We start from the raw sequence: 20,894 nt of genomic DNA, 5'->3' as shown, positions 1-20,894 counted from the left end.
CATGTTGTCGTGACTTTTATCTGAACAAGGCATTTTTCATTCACTTTGATAATTCATCACAATCAATGAAAGGCAACGGAACACAGGAGGCGGCGTGAAACATCCGAGAGACGTCGGGAACACTCACCTGTTGAGGTCTTCTCTCCGAGCTCTGGTGTCTTCTTCAGCGCTCACAGGCTCTTCATCGCCCTCGCTCCGTCTCGGCTACCTCTCACTTGTTGGCACCTGCTGGAAGCATCACCATCTCACTCGGCTGACTCCTCCTCTTCCTCGCTCTGTGATGGAATTGGAGGGATGCTGCTCGTCTTACGTCGGTCCCCTTGGCAGAAGCTGAATGCTGGGGCATCAGTGAGGATGCTGCAGAGGTTTTGTAGAGCCAGAGACGACCCCCCCCCCCCCCACCCCGCCTCCCAGCCCCTCTTCCACCTCCTCCCACATCATCTTCCTCCGCCTCATCTCCCGTTCTTTCGAATGATGTCATAGCCTCGAAGAAACCCGATTGTCATTGCCAAGGTGACTGTGTGCGGCGTGCATTCTGTAAAACAAGCTGCAGCCGGGGTCAGAGGGCGGCCACGACCTCAATCAGACGGCCCACCTGAATAGCCGGGGCGACGGGCCTGCGAAGCTTCGCGCGTTTTAAGTCACGACTCCACTCGGAAAATGCCACGCAAAAACAATGCGTCTCGCGTGCGTTCGGCTCGCCCTCTCGCTTTTGTCTCCGTGGTCGTTCCCAGCGTGCGCTGACCTCCCCGCTCCGCTGGGTAAGTTACAGTCTGTCAGCGTCATCTGCTCCCCGTACCCCCTGCCGACGAGTTACACCAGCGAGAGCCGCGTGATCCAACACACTGACCTTAAAGTTCACCAGCCTCTGATTATTTCAAGTAAATAAAAGCCTGCAATTAGAAATGTTCAGACGCTGGAGGTGCAGTCGGTGTTGCGTTTTCCCCCCGAAACCCGTTTATCAGCTGAAGTTAAACACCAAGTTGGCACAGTAATCGTGCGTGTAAAGCCCACTTTCACTCCCAATCTGTCCCCTTTGCACTGGCGGCTTTAGAGTCGTGTAAAAACCTGACGGCTGGCGCAATCGTATTGTCAGCCTGCTGTTGGCAAGTGTCTTTTACATAACGTATCAATCACACATACAGAATATGTTCCCCTCTTCTCTTTTTTGGAGAGGACATGGCGTGGGAGAGGGTGTAGGCGAAAAGGAGAGAGATTAGCGATGACGGGAGGAGGGAGGGGTTAAAACTACTGTGTATATGATGTTGGAGGAGAGAGGAGCTGGAGGAGAAGTAGGCAGTGGCAGAGAGTAGGAGGAGGAGGAGGAGAGGGAGAAAAGCACCAGGCCGAGAGCAGAGGGAGACCTACAAAAGAGATTGATTACAGGGGAACAGAGGCGGCCATCTAGGCAACAGTGAACGCGTCTGACGGAACCAAAAAAAGAACTGATGTTTATTTATTTATCTTCAAAAAAAATGCAGCGGGGAGTTCAGCGAAAGAGGTTCTCGTCTCGGAAAATCCGAAATCTAATATGACAACAGATTAGAAATATACAGTGAAGGAAAGTGGGAGAAATAAATAAAGGGACGAAGCTTGTGAAGTAGTAACACTGTCTGGGCAAGCTGTGGCAGCCCATTAAACACCGCTGTCCAAACATAATACAAGCCCACATTCAAAGCTGCTAGTAATGATGGCATAAATTTACTGGAGGTACACAAACGTCAACACATTTCTTCGGTGCGCTGAGAGAACCAACTCGCATGGACACAAAGTTTCTGTAGAAATAACAAGGTGGTTTATTGAAAAGAGCAAAATATGTTATTTTACTTGGTGCCAAGTACTGACAATTAAACAAAAATCGCATAAATGAAGTAAAAACAGTATTTAAAAAAAAAAAAAGTATATATAAAGGTATTAAAAATTTAAAAATCAGTTCCTGAGGCGCGCTCTTCGGGAGGAGCGTTGGATGGGTGTCGTCACTTTCGGCGTCTCGCTCTCTGCCATCACAGCGTCTGATGGAGGGAAATATGAGGGGAGGATTAGATCTTGATCAGGATGCTGGTTCACGGTTTGATCCTGGGATTGGAGGCCTGACTGAATGCAGACTGAAGGCCTCGGCAACAAACTCATTTAGGGTCAACCTCCACATACAATCACATTGGATCTAAATGATTCCCATGAAAAAACAGGTGTATGATAAACAATACTGCCAGTTTTTACTTTGATTGCAGAGTTAAACCTTTGCTGTTGTCAAAGGTCGTGAGGTCACTCCTTGGGCCAGATTGATGACGTCAGACAAGTGAATTGAGCTTATCAACACTCCAGATCCACTTTGTTTGATAAGTGCGATATCTTTACTGGGTTCTTGTCTTTCAGGTTGAATTCTCTGAACCGTTTGACAGACAGGGGCTGATGGATCTTGGATTAGTGCTGCTGCGCTGCGCGGCTCTACAGAGCGACTGTAGTCCAGCAGGCTTTAATCTGCAGAGCGAGGCTCAGTGCAGTGGTCTGAATACTCACCTTCATTGTATTGATCTCAAATTTATCACTGACTTGTTGCAAAGCCAATCAGCAAGTTCTAAAACAATTAAACTACCAACGTTTTCAAGAAAAAGGCTTCGATTTGTGCCACAAACAACTACCCCCCCCAAAGAAAAAACAAAAAACTGTGAAAACCATTGCTTCACCCTTGTGGGTGACAGAGCGCCTCGTTACAGTAGTGAAAGTGATGTCTTCGGTCTTATATAATTAGTTATTTGATGCAAAAGGACGATGTTCCAGCATTTAGTGTTTTCTGCGATAATGCTTATAAATCGGGGGCTTTCCTTCTTCTTATCTAACTATTTCTAGTCACCAGAGCAAAATGACAACACTGAGCAGCAGCGCCTTCATAATGTGGGAGTAAATTGGTCATGGTTTGCTTTAAGTGAGTATCTTGGGGATTTTCCACTCTGAATATTCATTTAAGTAGACAAAGTAAAATAACTGATTACTTAGTAGTGCAGTTATCTTACAACAGTGAGTAAATGTTTCATATGCGACATTTAAAATGTGGCTATTAAAGAACGAAAATGAACAGAAATATCCGTAAAGGTGTGTTGCCATTACAGATAAAGGCGACAGAAGATTATAGCCACACCCACCTTCTTCATTCTCATCTTCATCACTGCTGAAGCTGATCACAGGTTTCTTGGACTTACGAGTTTTCTGAGGCGTCACAAAACTGTCGTCGCCACGGCTGGAAACTGACGCCTTAGACTGACCTGTGAGGAAAAATTATAAATATAGAAATCAACCCAAATGACAAACGGCGTCTGAACGTTTAAATCTAAAAGGGCCTTTAATAGCGCGGACCTCTCTTTGAGGTCTGACGGCCTCGTGTGGGCAGAGGGGTACGCATGGCCGTCTTCTCAGTGGAGCTTCCTGCTTTCTGGTTCTCCTCGTCCATCTCGGGGCTTTCCACGTTCTCCAGCCCGCGCGTGTGAACCGCAGTGAGACGCTTTTCAAACTCGTCTACTTGAGCCTGGAGAACAGAGCGGCAGGTGAGACGATCGAAGGAAAAAAAAAATATATATATATATCGACGTGAGCGGCACACGTCGTTACACGTAACATGCTGGACCTTGAACTGTGGCTTGGCTCCACGGCGGAGCTTGGCGGTGATGGAGAGCAGCGGCTGGTAGACTCCTGGTTCCGTCAGCTTGTCGCTGTAACACTCCCAGCATTCCTGCAGCCTCTTGAAGCCGCGCTCGCACATGGACAGCAGAGACAGAGACATGGCCAAGTCGCACCACTGGCGCTCTGTCCTGAGGGAAGAGGCAACATGACATCAGGGACTAAACCTGATTAGAACACTAGGAAAATGCAGGGGAATTATAGACCCACGTCCTGAACTATAAAAAAAAGAAAAAGAAGAAGAAAAAAAAGCTCATTGCTCATGAACATGGCATTGCTCTGACATTTGGGCCAAATCTCATTTCCCAGGAGCCTCTTCCACCTAAATTAATTTTGCCATTGTGTAATACAAGACGTCCTTCCTTTATACACTGGGGCTGGATGGATTATGAGTCAGAGGCTGAAGCCCGGACCGACCAATTCTTCCGTCTCCATTCCCACGAATAATATACAGAGCGGGATGGTTTCCATGACATCATGAGTGAACGGGAAAGATATCGCTGGAGGCGACAGAGGAACTGAACTGTGAACTTGCTTTAATTGTCAAACTCGCCTAATTGTTGAAATACCCAGTAATTACCCCCACGCACACGCGCACCCTCCCACCTGCGTCTCCCACAATTAAAAGCGTGCGGAACGCACTCCGAGAAGAGAGGGGGAACCACGGAGAGAAAGACACGGAGAAGGTGCAGGTTAGAGGTGGGAGGATGAGAGAAAGCGAGGGAGGGATGTACTCACTTGGCAGTCCTGAAGCGCTGACACAGTTTCTCTACCAGAGACTCTGTCTGTCTTTCTTTAGTGATGTAGGAGAACAGTTGTCTGTAACGCCACACAAACAATGCTGCATCACAACAGACGCATTTCGTGACAGTGAAAGATTCATCTTGCTGCGGTGTGTGCACGCGTCTTAAGAGACGACCACATATTGGGAAGAAGCTCACTTCATGATGGTGTTGAAGTCCTCCGAGCTCATGCCTCTCTCTGGATCAGACAGGCGGCTGATGATGTCTGGCAGCAGGTTGTAGATGGCGTTGTCCTGACGGGGGGGGAACACAAGAGGACAGAATCAGAAACCTGGCCAATTATCCAAGCTCCCCGCCAGGGTCCTGAACGTCGGTACCTTCATGGCCAGCTCGTTGAAGAAGTTCAACGCCAAGCTGGTGATGTGCGGCTCGGGGTCAATTAGCAACACGGCCACCTCGCTGACTTGACCTTTGACCTTGAGCACGTCCTTGAGCACCAACTGGGTGAGGACTGTCACAGCTGTCTGCCGCACTGAGGGAACTTCATCACTCAGCCTGGAAGAGGGGGAAAGACATTTAATTACTGTCACTCACTGCACCGAGTCACAGTGGAGCTTTGAGCTCACGGTGAACGTAGCCACGATGATGATGTCTCACAAAGGAGAAGATTCAGCAGCCTTTAACAGCCAGGTCCTGTTTGAACAACTTTTTATTTTAGAGCACAATACTTATATATTTATTCTCCAGTGCCATTTTGAGTTAGAAAGAACATTTGAACTGACACTATGGATTTGACATAGGTAGTCAATAATAATAAATATTCTCTGTTTTACACACAAATAGCTAGAACGACACCATGCTACCGGTTATGTGGCTGCTCCTTTTCCCCCCCACAGGTATTGAAGGAGTCGGTTTCTATTTTTGAATTAGGTTTGATACACCACAGCAAGATTGTCACTTGGACTTGCTCTGTCTACCTCCGTTTTTGGAACTGAAGACAAAACTATGTTTTTTCCCCCCTTCACTGTATTGAATGCAGCACACCTCCTCAGCAGGAGGTCGTTAGTGCAGGCTGCTGCAGCGTTGTCTTGGTGGCTCACGCACACTCCAGTTTTTAATGGAGGAAATGTGTCTTTTAAGTGTCCAACCTTTAATAAATTGAATTTTTTTTTTCTTTACACTGCAAACATTGTGTTCAACTCTGATTGTTGCTGCAAAACACAGCGTGATGTAAGGTTTTGAAGTTACTCACTGAGCTTAAGACACATCAGAGACAATTTTGAAGGCAGTTAATCTAAAAGCGGTTAGCGCCGCATGATGTAACACCGGCGCTACATTAAACCATTACAATAAACCATGTAGAGAACCTGAATGTCTGGAGCAAGTTTTGTACGTGTTGATCAGAGACACTCTGCTGACTGAATGATGGCCGACACAAACTTCAGGTGATCAGCAAATCAGTTAAGATTAGTTTGCCAGTCCTGGAAATACATTACCAGCATGGCTAGAAATGTGACTGGAAGTGGGAAAAAGAAGAAGAAGAAAAAATCTCTTTCCAGCTGTGTGTGTTATTCACCAGCCAGAGGCCATTAAGCTTACCGAGAAGAACTGAAATTAGCCAGAATATTACCAAAACCAGCCGTGGGATTGGCTGAACACAATCGCACTGGAAAGACGGTGACGGGGAAATCTGATAGCACTCTTGACACCAATATGGACTTACACTCACCCAATACCACTGAACAAAAGAAACTCATTAGCCATTTCCCATTTATGCCAGAGAGCAGGACTCCTGGCAGAGGATCAGACACCGTTACATGGTCCTTCCACATGCCAGTGCAGGGGCTTACAACAGCAATGAACAGGGTAATTAATTCTTAATGCGCTTATCAGGAGGCTCCAGGGCCGCAGCCTCAAGAACAGTGGAGGTGTGGGTGGGCGGGAGACAATTAAGGAATACTATGAAATACTTATCAGGTAGAAAACACTGGGAGGGCAGTGACGCATCACAAAGAACTGAATGCCTCAGATGTCCTAAACACCTCAACAAAAAACCCCCAATATAATTAAAACCGCAGTTCAAAAAAAGAACTTCAGCTTCCAAGTTGGCTACAAGAAACCAGTGCAACTCAGTGCTGCAGGAGCAGAGAGACCGTTAAGTGTTTTCATAATGAAAGCGCAGCATCGAGCACGGACCTCAGAAGGTCCTTTGAGGTTGTCCAAAATGTCCCCCCACCTGCTTACTCAACATACCAGTTATTTCAAATATACCACTCATTAGTTGAAGTCACATGCTGCAACACAGTAGTAATTAAGACGTTCATTGTCTGAAAGTGCTCGTGCCTGTGGCTCCACCCCAGTTCATAAGTGGAGGCGGGTTTCTCGAAAAGCCACAAAGTGATGGGGGGGAGGGGTAACCATGACAACCACACAGGTCACTATACCACACGCGCTGCATCAAAGTTTGTCCACACCACCCCCTGAACAAAAAAAAAAGCCGTGATTGAAAGAGAAAACTTTTTCCATCATGTGGCTCAGTGGAGCCTCACGATTCGTGACGGCAACAACCGTTCAGTGGCTGGAGGAGAACCGCACACCGAGACGTCACGGTGGGATCCATATGAAGATGGTTCAAGTGTACAATACATTAACAATACATCCCAAAAAAAAAAAAAGAGCAGTTACCTGGCATAGAGGTTCTGTGTCCAGGGCTCCAAAATATTCGGGAAACGGACCGTCAGGTCTCCGAGGGCGATGATGGCGTTGGCCCGGACCACAGGGAGAGCAGAGCGCTCCAGCACCGTAAACATCAGACGAAGGTTTGCTTCACAAGCCGAAGGGCTGACGCCAGGAATCAGAAACTCAATTAACCTTGCTCAATTAGGTGCTCAAAGTGTAAAAAACAAGTCAGAGTCAAATCATTGATCCCTTTGCCGTGAAACGTTTCAATAAAGACAACAGTCACTTCATCTGCAGTGTAAAAACTGTTGTGATACTGTAAGACACTGAGCACATGTTATATACCCTAGCTGCATTGTATTTTATTGAGACTCTATTGGGACAAACACATGCATATGGGGTATGAATGCTTCAGCAAGCCACTGTAAATAAAGACCATGTAATATTCACACAGCCTCAGGCGGTATATTTCATGACTTAACAAGATTTAACCATTTCGGTTTATGTGTAATAAACATTAAACTATATAGGAAGTTCCACGGTGGGAAATGAGGCGTTGTTTACCTGATCATCATGTACTGAGAGAGCGCCAGGCAGGCAGCCGTGGTGAGCTGAGGGTGGGAGTAACGTCCCGGAGAGCTGCAGACTCTCACCAGCAGGGGAAGGAATGCACTCAGCAGGTTCTCCTCTAAACGCGTTCATGTAATAAAAAGGCCATTATGAAGAACTGATTTTTAATTCCAGCTGAATGCCATACAGGAAAAAAAAAGCAAAGGAAAAGGTTCGTCTCACCGGCTAGTAATTCGGTCTCGCAGATTTTTCTTATGAGCTCAGCCTCCGTGTCTTCAGCAGAGGCACCGATTAACCCGAGTTCCTCCTCCATGGCGCTCTCATTGGCCGTTTGCTGTCGGAAAGTCATGACCTTTTAAACCAACTTTACAAAAACGGATAGGACTGAGCAATATTAGTAGAGAAGAGCAGCCAATGGTCAAATTACATTACGTCCCTCATGTTGGGTCAAGGGCATAAAGTGTGTTGTGATTCCTGCATCGTCAAGTGATTTCATTATAAAATTCAAATATTGAAAAGCAATTGGATGTAAAGTCTTTAAAGCAAAAACTTCATACAGTGAAATAATCTCCCCACCTCAATGACAGCCTTTAATTGCTCCACCGTTTGAGGACTAATATTTATCTGACGTTAAAATGAAAGATTGCACGGTGGTGGTGTACAACACTTAATATCAATATTTATGAATCAACTACACACCTGCCTGCCATTTATAGGTAAAAAAAAAAAAAAAAAAAGAGGAAAACAATGTCCAGCTCCGGAAGGTAGAATTACAGGTTGGACCCAATGCAAACACTCTTTACATCCTAAGAGAGCAACAGCAAGTTAACTTAAGATCCTTGACATGTGTCACTCAATATTCACACTGGTTCTACGAGTGGAAACCCAGAAATCAGGTCACTGACAGTAAATGCACTGCATGGATGCGCACCACGCGACAGTGACATACAAAGTCTCTAATTTTGCTCTAATGAGCAAAATATGAACAAATAAATAAAATAACACCCTCGAGCGATAATCAAGGAATCATCTTTCCATTTCCTGGTGTTTTGAAATTGATTACTCATCTGGCTGTGACACCAAAATAAATCTCATCAAGCAACATGTCAAAAAGCGTTTTGCCACATAGGGAGTTGTTTTGGCTTCATTTGAAACTTTAAATTTGTTGACATACTACTTCTGAAAACATGTAGATTGTGATCACACTCTGTACATTCATTGATATTGTGAAGAGCCTAATAAACATGTAATGCAGAAATCATGCTTCAGAACACTTAGATTAAAAAAATTGGACCAATGTGACCTATTTGATGCTGAAAACAGGGCCTTTTTTGTTACAAATCAAACAATTACTTATTGAAAGCAACATGACGGCAGGAAACGGTTTGGAAAAGGAAACAAAATGTGTGAGCGGAGAAAAGATTGAACCAACTTGTAGATCGCCATTGTCTGATGTCAATGGCAGAACCCAAAACGGCTGCACAACGGGTTACCTTTGCTTTGCTTCCGGGGCCTTTTTCCTTTTCTTCCCTCTCCTCCATCTCTCCTCTCCTCCTCCGCAGCTCGGCGCTCACGCTGCGCTCCAGGTGAGACACCTGCCAGAACGCCACGCAGCCACACAGAGCCAGCAGCTGGGCCAGACTCACGCAGCTCACTGCACCGGAAAAACGCACGTTGACGTGTGTGATTAGGAGATCGTTTGACAAAAGCACAGGGACCAGACATGCAGGGCCACGGTCAATATCCAAACATGTCAGCCTTTACTTACATGCACAATGAAAACTAAATGGCGTTCGCAAAAAATAACTAAACAACAACAACAAAAAACCCCAGACCCAGGGGACTGACCTTGTTCACCTTGCTCACTGGACTCTTGGGATCCATCTTGTATTTGGTCAACGTCTTTATCGACTTTGCCGCCTTCGGCAATTTGATCCAGTAAAAGTCGAGCGCTTCGCTGCAGCAGGCGTGAGCACAGCTGGTCAGGGGATTCAGCCAGGAAGTAGACGAGGCGGACCGCCTGCTCCATGAAGCTTTGCCAATAAGGATCTTCCATAACAACACCTGGGGGAAAATAGCCACAGACAAACTCAAACAGATGAAACCCACAAAAGCAGTAAACTCATGACTTCGAAAGAATCCAGGCGTCTACCTTCAACAATGGCCTGTGTGAGGCATGTGAACAGCTGATGATCCTGTGGCAGTCTGAACGGAGCGCCTTTGGACTGCTGGAAGAGACGGAGCAGGGCAGGTGAGCATGATGTTACGAGTCACTTGCTTCTTTTTAAACTGCAGCCGTAGCTTTTTTTTCACAGGAAATGTAACACTGCTCTAAAGTACCTTCAGCAGAAATCATTGATGAAAACCGGTTGTGTTGAATTGTTTTACTGCTGCGATCTCTGACTCTCAAACCACAAGGCGTCTCACTTCAGTTTAACGTGATGCTCACAAACACCAGACAAAAGTCTGATTCCGATTAAATGCCATCGACATCTTTGAAGCTCTTTAAATGCCTCCGGATGTCAAACATTATTTCAAACCCGGTCTTACTAGTAGATTTGCCCTAAGGTTTGAATCAAGATGAAACCGGAGTCATTTCCTGATGAGCAGACGGTGGTTCATGTCCTCTTACCCTGACATGGTCAGTGATGCTGCAAATGGTGATAACTGTGTCTCTGGCCAGAAGGAAGTCTTCGGTCACTTTTTCTCCCAGAGCCACTGAACACAGAGTGTCCAGATTGCTGAGCACCACCTCTCTCTCCGCCCTGTTACATTAGCACAAAGAAACAGATTTTTCAAAGACATTTAGAGTGCATATTGTACAATTTCAAACGATAGTGGGATTATGTAAAGTAACATCTCTGCTCGCCGTCACCCCAAGAGCTCTGTGTCGACCTTTGTCAGCACTGGGCTGCCGCCCAGATAATGCAAGTAGGAGTGCAGGTTAGAAGAAGCGCACGAGGTTTAATAGGTTATGAATGCTGCTGAAGCTGGATGACGAGCGCCAGCAGTGTGGGTGGACTGCAAATACTCTTTACTCTCTCACTTGCTCGCTCGCTCACTCTTCCCTACGGCAATGGCAGTCTTTGAGGTAAATTGAGAAGGAACACTAAATATATATAATTCACTGGCAAAAGGCCTAGTTATATGGTCGTGACTTGGATTGTAATGACAAGGAGCTCCGGCTGGGTTTATATTCTGGCTAATGAGTGGAATTGTAGGATGTCAAGAAGCTGAAGCTGTACTAAATTTAAAAGGATGTGGAAAAATACCGGGCAAGATTTGTTTTTTTTTTTTTAGAAAAAAAAAAAAACAACAAAAACATTTGTTGCAATTTATAACAGTGATTTTTGTGTGTATATTTTTAGCCATTAAAACATGGAATATGCAATAATTGCTTTCGAGCCAGAGACAATGATAACCCCTTTACGTGTGATGAAAGTAAAAAAATAAAAAGTTCTACTCTTAAAGAAGCGGCAAATGCTCAAGGTATACACGCCGATGCAGCATGCATTGCAATAAATCTTATTCACGTCTTCATAACATTTTAGTCAGAGCGTTAATGTTCTTTGCCGAGTGCGTTCACGATTCTGATGTATTTTATGACTTGGCACGTGAAAAAGAAATGATATGAAATATGACTTTAATGATACTATAAGGAAGTGAAAACTACATCGGTGATGAATCTGTGAATTTGGCCTTAATCTCAGGAGAGCTTTAATTAAACTTCTCTCTTCCAGTAAACAAGCCTTCAACCGCATTCACAATAGCACATGCAACTACAAGCCAAGCAGTTCTATTAATGGCCCTTCATAAGTTTAGAGAAAAAAAATACAAACACTTTACATCACAGAGTACAACTATCCTGTTTATATTCATTTTGCCTGAGACAATAAAGGATGTGATAATACTATTGGGATATACAGAAAAGGTGATGGGAAGATCGATATAACCACTTATTTTTAAATGCACAAATCAAATATCATGTTTTGTGTCACTGAAATAAGTCCAACCGATGATCCATACAACACGACTTAAACACAAAATATACATTTATTCATGCAATGTGGTCAAAACTCTCCTTGCATTGGTGAACTAATTCAAGGTAAATGTGGCTGAGTCACTATACTGACGTAGTCAGAGGCAAGAATACTGGAATATTCTCGACTGGATCCGCAAACATATTTTCAAATTATGTAATTTCTTATTCCATGAGAGCAACAATGACATGGCCAGCCTCTTACCGTGCAGCCATGCCCAGCAGTAACACCGCGGCTCGTTTGTTCAATCCAGACGTTTCTCGTTTGCCGGTAAATCTCTCCCACAACACTTGGATCACTGTGGACTGAAGGCTGCTGGAACTGCCGAAGAATTCCTGCACCTGCAGAGAAGTAGTAAGTAAGTATGGTTACGATCCTCTCCGTATTTAAAAACCTCCATACAGAGAACCTTTCAACACTGCTTGGAAACGTCAGTCAATATTGTGCTTTTCATCACCATACACAGTAATGATTCATCTGTAAGAAATTAATGAATCACTTACAATTTCTTCAAGACACTGGATTGTTCCCAAGGAGGCGTCCACTATCAACTCAGACAGGCTGTCGACGAGAGTCTGGGATTTCACCCTAATAAAATATTTAATTTGCTTCAATCACAATATAGAATTTTAGCCACTTGTCTTTAAAACAATATGTACTTTTCTTTCCTAATTGTAGATTAGTAGACTATGTTTTCCTATTCAAGGTCTTATAAAGGATTTTTTTTTTTTTTTTTAACACAAAGTGTACAGCATCCCTTTGCCATCAGCCAACAATAGATCATCTGAAAATGGTACTCGGATAATGCACAGACATGTAAATGGGATCCGGGGTGGTTTCACAGACCTGACGGTGTCTCCTTGAGGGATCAGATACATGCGTCTGTAGGCCTGAACGACAGCGTCTTTAATAGAGGCATCAGTGGACCAGACCAGAGGAAGCATTTTTCTCACTCCACTGACCGAGTTCGCAACACCGAACTCGCACACGGTCACACAAAACTGCACCGCCTCGTGGACCACTGAAAACACAAAACACACAGCGAAATGGGCAAACCTGCACATTATTCAGCTTCATTTCATTATCTAAATATAAATTTGCCTTTGAAGTTCTAGAGTTTGGAGGCTTTTTCATGTGAAGCTAAACTGTTAGAGTCCACTGCAGGACTTTGCCGCCTACCTGAGGTTGTTTTACAGTAGAGCATGGTGTTGATGACATAGATTGCTCTCTCCACTTGTAAGGTGAAGGTCTCCGTGTCTTTCAGGTACTGCACCAACGTCTCCTGCTTCTTCAGCCCTTCAACTTCCGTCTCGGCCTCTTTCTGTGGGGTCGGTGGGAGATTCTGACTGAGTTCAGAGACGTCCTCATCAGACCCTGAGGGAGATACATGGGAACACACCCTGATAAGTAACCTGTGCCCATGTTCACAAAGCTCTTTATGATGTCACGCTTAGAAAAAAATTAATCTTAGAACGCCTCAAATTTTAAGATTTTTCTTATAATTTTCCCAAAGATAAAAGTAGTTCACAAAGCATCTTAAGCCCTAGGAGATCTCCGAGGATGGAAAACCATTAAAAAGAGCAAGGGAGACTTTTAAGAAGAGTTTCCTAAACAGACAAGATGATGGAAAGAGAAAGGAAAGATGTTCTCCGTACGTTTAAATTAATCAATTTACTGTCCATTCATAACAAGGAACACAGTGCCCACCCCCGTCTTCCTTTCCTTTCTCTAACAACCAATCACAGCTTTCAGCAGATTGCATCATACGTAGAAATGGCGTCGACCACACCTCACTAAGATAAAAGTTTCTGTCAACTCCTTGCTCAGAGTTGCCCTTAGAAAGTTCCTGAATCACTTAAGCCAAGATTCCTTGCTAGGAATTCTTTAGGCTCAGTTAGGAGCTCCCTGAGAGACTGAGACTCTTCGTGGATACAGGCACTGGTCCTGCAAAAGTGGTTACCTGTCTTTAAACATCTCAATAGAACATTTTCTAGAACCATTCTTTAACTTCCATTTCTTTTCTCTCTAAGTAGATCTGATTACCACTGCAAGGTGAGTGTGTGACACTGAAAATATGTCCTGAGTAACCTAACATGGCACAGTAACGGACATCCTTCAAGTATTTTCATCATTGTGCGTCATATTCCATCATCCACTGATAAGAGCGTTATTATGACTGACATATATAATGTTTTAGTGCTGTAAAACACATCCTCTCCTAAAGGAAGAAGTGACCGATCGATCTAAATTAATTAAAATGATTCCAAAGGAAGTTCTAAGTCCGAAGAGAACCCAAAGATGGAGAGTTTTGCTTCTCTTAAACAGTACTTTAATGACCCTCTCTTAAAAGAAGTGCACTGAGAGAACATAGTGCAGCCATTACCTTTAAAAATTAGCGCCAGAGTGTCCATTAGATTCTCAGACGTGAGCGTGGAGAGAGAAGAAAACATCATAGACTCTGGGAAGCTGCTGTGAGCTCTTATGCAAAGCTTAACAGCATCCCTGTTGAGAGAGTAGAAAGACATTTGACACATCAAACTGAAAACTGATTTGACAGTGTGAAAGGAAACAATCCTACATGCAGTGACACCGTCTGTCCAGTTTTACCCAGGCCTCCACTCATGATTGGCATCACCTGTATTTGCTGACACGGAGATATTGAGCAATTTTCACTGCGGTTGCTCTGTCGCCCTCGGCCTCCTCTTCCTCCGCAACCCTGTCCTCCTCCTCCTCCTCATCTTGACGCTCCATCTCTTCATCAACTGTGGGCTCAAGCACTGCCCTGACAGTAACAAGGAGCTCAGGCTCCATGGCTGCCCACAGCTCCGAGGCCTTGATCACTGCCACTGGCACACAGGGGAAAAGAAAAATAATGATATCAAAATATCCGCCATTATAGGATAAAATCTAAAGAGCATCCAGCTAAAATCAGCCAGTGCAGTAGGACTGACTGTAACTTCCCTATTGATCACCGACTTTGTCAATATTCTAACTAAAACTGATAAAAGACCAAACACAAGTCAGTTCTTTTGCATAAATAAGTTGTACATGTACAGTATTGGTTTTAACACATGATCACTTTCAATCTCAATTATAAAAAATGTGACAAATATGGTAGTTCCTCAAGTGACAGACATGGCACGCTCATTCCATTCTGACTTTCATCCCTCAGATTACCAAAGAAGCAAATCACAGCCTACTGAAGATTTAGCGGCAGCTGGGTGACCTCCGTGCTTGTTTTTTCCCCCTCACACACGTGCAAAAATTGTCGGCTTTGTCCCGTGATTACTCCACTGTGACTGTCGAGGAATAATTTGGGATGAGCCAAGTCAGTGTCGGCAGGCCCTTACAGCAGAGCAGGAATCCTCCCCTGCACTGCCAAGATTACCTGCCAGTCACAGCAAGAGGCACCCAGCCCCCATTCAGTGAAGCTCATATTCGCCTTGGTCTCATCATTGGGCGAAATGGAAACTTGCCATGAAAAAGCTTTTTTTTTTTTTTTTTATTAAGTACGGCAAAAATACCACAGATGACAATTTGACCGCTTTTTGTCCGTCGTGTCATAACATAAAAAAAAACTGACCAGCCAACAGTTTTATCAAACAATAAGAAGCAAATCAAAAGATTTTAAATAGTTGGTAATCTGACAAATTAACCAATGGGTCGTTGAATTGGCTTCCTATCACTCAAAAAAATTGACTTTGAAATACTAATGCTGCTCGAGAAATCTATAGAAAATTTAAGCTCTACATTTAGACCGCTCAGATCCTTTGGCTCAAACTTGCTGTCTGTTCCCAGGTCGAGAAAATATAAAGACACAGCAAAAGGTTGATTTTTGTTGTTATGCATTACATATAATCAAAAAGACTCAAAGAAAATACAGAATACATGGAAATCCTCCAAGTCTGGGTTTAAAACTAGTTTGAAAACCTTTCAACTTCCAGTGAAGCGTTCGTTTAATTTATGCAGCTCTGCTACTTTGACACCCGTGTTGCTATTCTATTCTTTTTTTCATTCGGTCTTAAATAACGCTTTTATATCATCTTTTGTTTTCAATTCAAATTCTTGTCCTAATTGCAGTGCATTTCTCTCGTCTGCAAATGAAAAGCACTTTGATTTGCTTTGTAGTTGAAATGTGTGACACAAAGTTGTCATCATGGAGATGATGTAAAAAAAAATTATACATTTTTGTGGCTCATGAAAACAAAATGTCACTGTTCACGTTACAAAACTGTAATTAAAACTAAAAGCAGAAACTTTAAAGCCCTTTTTGTAATGACCACAAGTGTTGCATTCACCTGGTCTTTTTGCCTCCAATTGTCCGTTGAGTTCTCGGAGTTTCACCGTCTCTTTCTCCAGTGCCTTCTTCAAGTCTGCACTACTCAGCTACAAAGACACGAGAACAATTTCAGGTTGCAATGAAATCTAACATTTCTAACATTCGCAGTTTTAATGATGCTCCGCGGCACTACCTTGCAGCTATATGGATTGTGTGCAATGAAAGCTGCCAACAGCTGGATTGCGCTCTTCACCACGTTTATAGATTTGTCCATCAGTCGTCCGACGGCGAGCTCCATCACTTCACTGTACTTGGACAGGGGCAGAGCCTGGACACAAGGGCACTTGTCATCACCAGGAGCGTCTTTGATCTCGTGCTCACACACTTTGTGCCCACATTGAAAATACATACTTTGCTGTTGACGATGCGCGTGTAGACCTGCAACACGCGCGTTCTGACGTGAGAATGCGTTTCGTGTATGTGTTCTTGGAGCGTCTCGAATAAGCGATCGCGGTCGGCTTTACCGGCCTCGTCCAGCCCGTCGCCACACAGGACCCGAACGAGGATCTCTCCCAGCACCTCACAGACAGCGACGCGCATCGAATGGCTCTGGGAGACGATTGGAAACAGAAAATCCGTTTCTCATCCAGACAAATTCACAAGTGTCAGTTTGTACATTGGCACCAATGAATGAAACATGTTAAATTAGAAAGTTTGCCCTCAGATTACCAAAGAAATAACTCATTGCTGACTGAATAGCAAAGAGAGCTGGTTGAACTCCTCGCCTTCTGCACTCATACACACAGAACATACAAACACACACACTGTTGGCCTCATCCCACCAATCGCTCCACTCCGACTCGAGAGGAGTAATGGAGGTTGAGCCAAATCACTGTCGGCAGGCCCTTACAGCAGAACAGGAAACCTCCCCTGCACTGCCAAGATTACCTGCCAGTCAAGGCAAGAGGCACCCAGCTCTCATTCAATAAGCTCGTATTCGCCTTAGTCTCATCACAGGGCAAAATGTGAATGAAAGGGTCACTCTATTTAAGAGATGTTTTCTTGAAACTTGAAAGTTTGAGCTGTCACTCAATGATTAAATGTTCAGTATACAAACCTCTCCTTCCAAATGTGTGATGAGGACACTAACGTAGGGGATCATAAGTTCCGGCACAAGGGTGCCGAGTTCCGAAAGGAAGGTGGCAAAAGACCTGACCCCTGAGCCCTCTCTGGCAAGCTCCTCACTTGACTTCTGACCAATCTCCCTGAATGAGAGAGGTACAAAAATAAATAAATCTCCCAAACAAACAGACATTTGCCATGGCAAACCAATTTTAAAAATTAATAAATGGCGATTTCAAATGTACAATCAAATCCTGCTCAGACCTGATTACTTCTCCGATGATGGCTCTGACTCCATATTCGGTGCTCCACACGAATACAGCTTGAGCAAACACTGATGATAACTGCTCGAAGTGCTGCAACATCTGGATCACTTTCACTGCCGCACCTGTAGGAGTTCATAGATACACAAATCAAATCCACTCTGATATTCTTCCAATGTCAGGAACAACTTTTGTTTACAATGGTGCTTTACATTAGTGACAGACTAACCCAAGAGGTTATTATACTTCTTGATCAGTATCGCCAGTAAGTGGATTATGCTGTCGCGGGTGGGTTTGCTCTTGACGTGGCCTATCGTTGGGTTTTCAAGGAGCTTGTAGCAGCAGCAGCCCACACACCTTAAGAGAACAAGGAGAAATAAAAGTGTACATGTTGGGAGTTATGACCTGTATGGCGAACAGGTTAAGTACAATTCAAATACACAAAGCTCTGCAAAGATAAAACAATGAGTAGTGACAAAAGAAATAAGTGTTTCTTCTGAGATGTGATTTACTCTCTTCTGACAAATACGTTTAGAGACTGTGTGGAAATGATCACATTGCATTTAATTAATAGTCAGATACTCTAAGTTGGTGAAAACTTACATTACTGGCAAAGGGCCAATTAGACATAAAATGTTGTCAATAGTGGGAAGAGATCCGGAAAAATAAGTAGGAAATGACACCAACTGACATGTGACAGTAAAACTCCTGTCCTATCTACAGCTTGACAGACAGCAGAATACCCGATGAACTCTTCTTCAACCAATGAGAGGCTCCACAGGGAACGGATATCCAGTTGAAGGAGCTGGACAAGGGCTTGCAGAACCACCTCTCTTTCAGAGTCCCACTGCTGCAGTCCTTCGCCAGTTTTTCCTTTTTTACCACCCTGCACAACAAATGAACAATGATCATTTAAAATAATTCTAAACGTTTTTTTTAACTGCAATCACAACAAAAATATAGAGAATGTAAATCAGTTGTCCTCAGGTTACCAAAGACTAGAATTCATACGAGTCAAACCCAGACTAAGACCACAGCCTCTGGCCAGCCGATACAAACACATTCACACAACACAAACCAAGATTCATACATTGTTTGTCATCTCCTTATTACTCCCACTCAATTTCTTTTGAGGGGACATGATGCTGGAGAATATGACAATTTGACTATGCGTGAGCCCTTACAGCACTGCAATAAAGCTCCATTGCATTACCAAGATTACCCACCAAACAGCAGACCAGAGACTGCAGCCCGTCGGTCTGACACTCAAAAAATTGCCATGGTCTCATCATTGGACATTTTAAACACAGAATACGTTGATCTAATAGCCACTATAAATACATATCTTATAATACTCATACCTTCCCAGGTGCCGTGATAATACTTTGTCTACATGAGTCACTCTCAAGGCTCTCTGTGAGTTTGCAGAGCAAGTAGACGCTCATTTTTACGGCGTTCAGTTTCTCTTTGCGCTCTGCTGCTGAGAGGGTCGTGGAGACAAGCAGTGCTGGGAGGGAAGTGGCCAGGCCACTAACCACTGTGGAGAAAAACAAAACAACTGAGCATACCATACGAGACTTGGAAAAATTCTGAAAATATCTAAGAGATCTTACCTTGTATCAATAGTTCCAGAACATCTTCTTTCACAACCAGATCCACTGAATTGTAGTGCCTTGAATAAATGACATCACCCCAGTTAAGTGTGGTTATCATTGGCAATTTGTTGAACATGTACTTCTTGCGCAAACCTTACTGTAGCACACTGTAGCCGGTGTCAAAGTGCTCCAATATACACATTGGCCCCTGGCTTCTCAATGCTGCCTTGAATCCTGTGTGAATGACACGTTTATCAATACATTGCTCTTAAAACTCAAATAATACAAGAAGTAACTTCTAAAAGTGATTTACTTACTACTGAGACTGGATGGTAGTTGTTTTGGGGAGACCACATCCTGAACGACGTACTGATTGATCCCTCCAGTCTTCACCAGGTCCCCCACGTACACCGGCACAAAGAAGTCAAACGACATCCCTGCATCATAAATCAAAAAACAACAATGCGACTACGGATATTTCAAAGTTTAAGTGGGTATGACACCGTTTCTGTCCCTGCCAGATACTAGCTTCAAAATGTTTTAGGACAACGTGCCGATCAGTACATGCAACTTCTACAACTACTGGTACGTAAAGGTAGAGACTTGGCAATTCTTGCAATTAAGTAGCACATTAAAATTCATGCATCAAATGAGGCGACATAGTTGCTTCTTGTGACCTGAAACCTTGTTTACAGGACAGCTCCTCAAACAGCCGCCGATGCTAATAGAGTTAGCCGGCTAACCAACCTTGTTAGCTCGTCAGATTCGTGCACACGTTTACAGGAAGCTGGTTAAAGCGCAATTCATCTATCAACCCAAAACAACAGATAAGCATTAAACTCACCCAAGACGACTGCAGTCCCGTAATCCGCGATTCGTGTTCCTGAAAACAAAGCCGCTCCGTCCGCCGGCCAAAAACAAACGGTCCTGTTTTCAAAATCCGTTCGGAGCTCGCGCCAATCCTACGACGCCCTACGTCACATGTGAAGCGTGAAGCAACACCGCACCCTACTGGACAGGCGGCAGCACTACCGCGCAAGGGTTACTGCAGGTCATGGCTGACACGTTATGATTAACAACAGAGTACAATTAACCAGAAAAAAAAAAAAAAAAAAAAGCTGCTATCGACAGAGTTGCTGCTGGCATTAATGTTTGTTCAGACTTGTATTACATCTGCGGCAAAGACGGCCTGACGGCCAGCACAATACCTTCATCATCAAAACCGTTCTGTTGAAAGCTGCACATTTGAGGTTTGCACCAGGTGTTCCCCAGTCAGAAGAAACAAGGTGAAGCAGCTTTTAGTTCCTACGTTGCTCACCTGCGGAACGAACTACCTGAACACCCGAGGACTGCTGACACTCTCACTCTCTTTTAAATCCGGTTCTAAAACACTCGTTTGCTCAGGATTTCCATTAAACAATAGATTTTTCTTACTTTAATTATTCTATATTTTGTCTTTCTCAATCGCCTTGTTGTAATGCATTTCCTTTATTTCCTTGCAAAGCACTAAAGTGAATTGCCTTGTGTTTAAATAGTGCGAGAGAAATAAATTTGCCTTGCCCTTAATGATACCCCCTCGACATTTCACTGTATTTAATATCCTCAGAAAACCAAATCATGTGGAAAAACAAAAGATCAAGATCAAAAGATCAAGATCACGAGTGACAACATTCTTTAGTTTTGACCCATAAGGAGTTTTATAAGGTCACGGTGACCTTGAAAAGCCCTCGGGTTTATATATTCAGGGAATATCTGTGTAAAGTCCTTCAATGTGTGAGTTCCTGAGATATTCATAAAAATAAAAAAAATCATAAAAATGGGGTGAAACCAGACTCTCCTCAACTGTTGGCCACTGGAATTTAATGAGTTAATAACTCAGAGGGTCAAGCTTTAGGATATTCCTGAGTAGGCAGTATGGACAAAAGAAG

At 43.8% G+C, this 20,894-nt stretch overlaps 1 protein-coding gene across 1 annotated transcript; it reads right to left on the bottom strand.

The window, feature by feature from the left end:
- Window positions 1-1,799: 1,799 nt before the first annotated feature.
- Window positions 1,800-19,401, bottom strand: ncapd2 (non-SMC condensin I complex, subunit D2; the record flags this gene model as incomplete). Its single annotated transcript, XM_080500682.1, has 31 exons — window positions 1,800-2,012; window positions 3,144-3,263; window positions 3,355-3,523; window positions 3,623-3,806; window positions 4,414-4,494; window positions 4,617-4,711; window positions 4,796-4,973; window positions 7,104-7,259; window positions 7,662-7,785; window positions 7,890-8,001; window positions 9,161-9,321; window positions 9,525-9,731; window positions 9,820-9,895; window positions 10,300-10,432; window positions 11,912-12,048; window positions 12,211-12,295; window positions 12,554-12,728; window positions 12,887-13,081; window positions 14,091-14,209; window positions 14,343-14,553; window positions 16,006-16,093; window positions 16,180-16,314; window positions 16,398-16,595; window positions 17,104-17,251; window positions 17,373-17,496; window positions 17,601-17,728; window positions 18,115-18,257; window positions 18,733-18,908; window positions 18,985-19,043; window positions 19,125-19,200; window positions 19,284-19,401. The coding sequence occupies 31 exons, from the start codon at window positions 19,399-19,401 to the stop codon at window positions 1,930-1,932; spliced, it is 4,194 nt and encodes a 1,397-aa protein (XP_080356808.1). The 3' UTR covers window positions 1,800-1,929.
- Window positions 19,402-20,894: the final 1,493 nt, after the last annotated feature.

Source organism: Blennius ocellaris, assembly GCF_963422515.1.
Source record: "Blennius ocellaris genome assembly, chromosome: 8".
NCBI classification, from domain to species: Eukaryota; Metazoa; Chordata; class Actinopteri; order Blenniiformes; family Blenniidae; genus Blennius; species Blennius ocellaris.
Note: the sequence above shows the minus strand (reverse complement) of the source record. Positions and strands in the feature narration are given on the sequence as shown.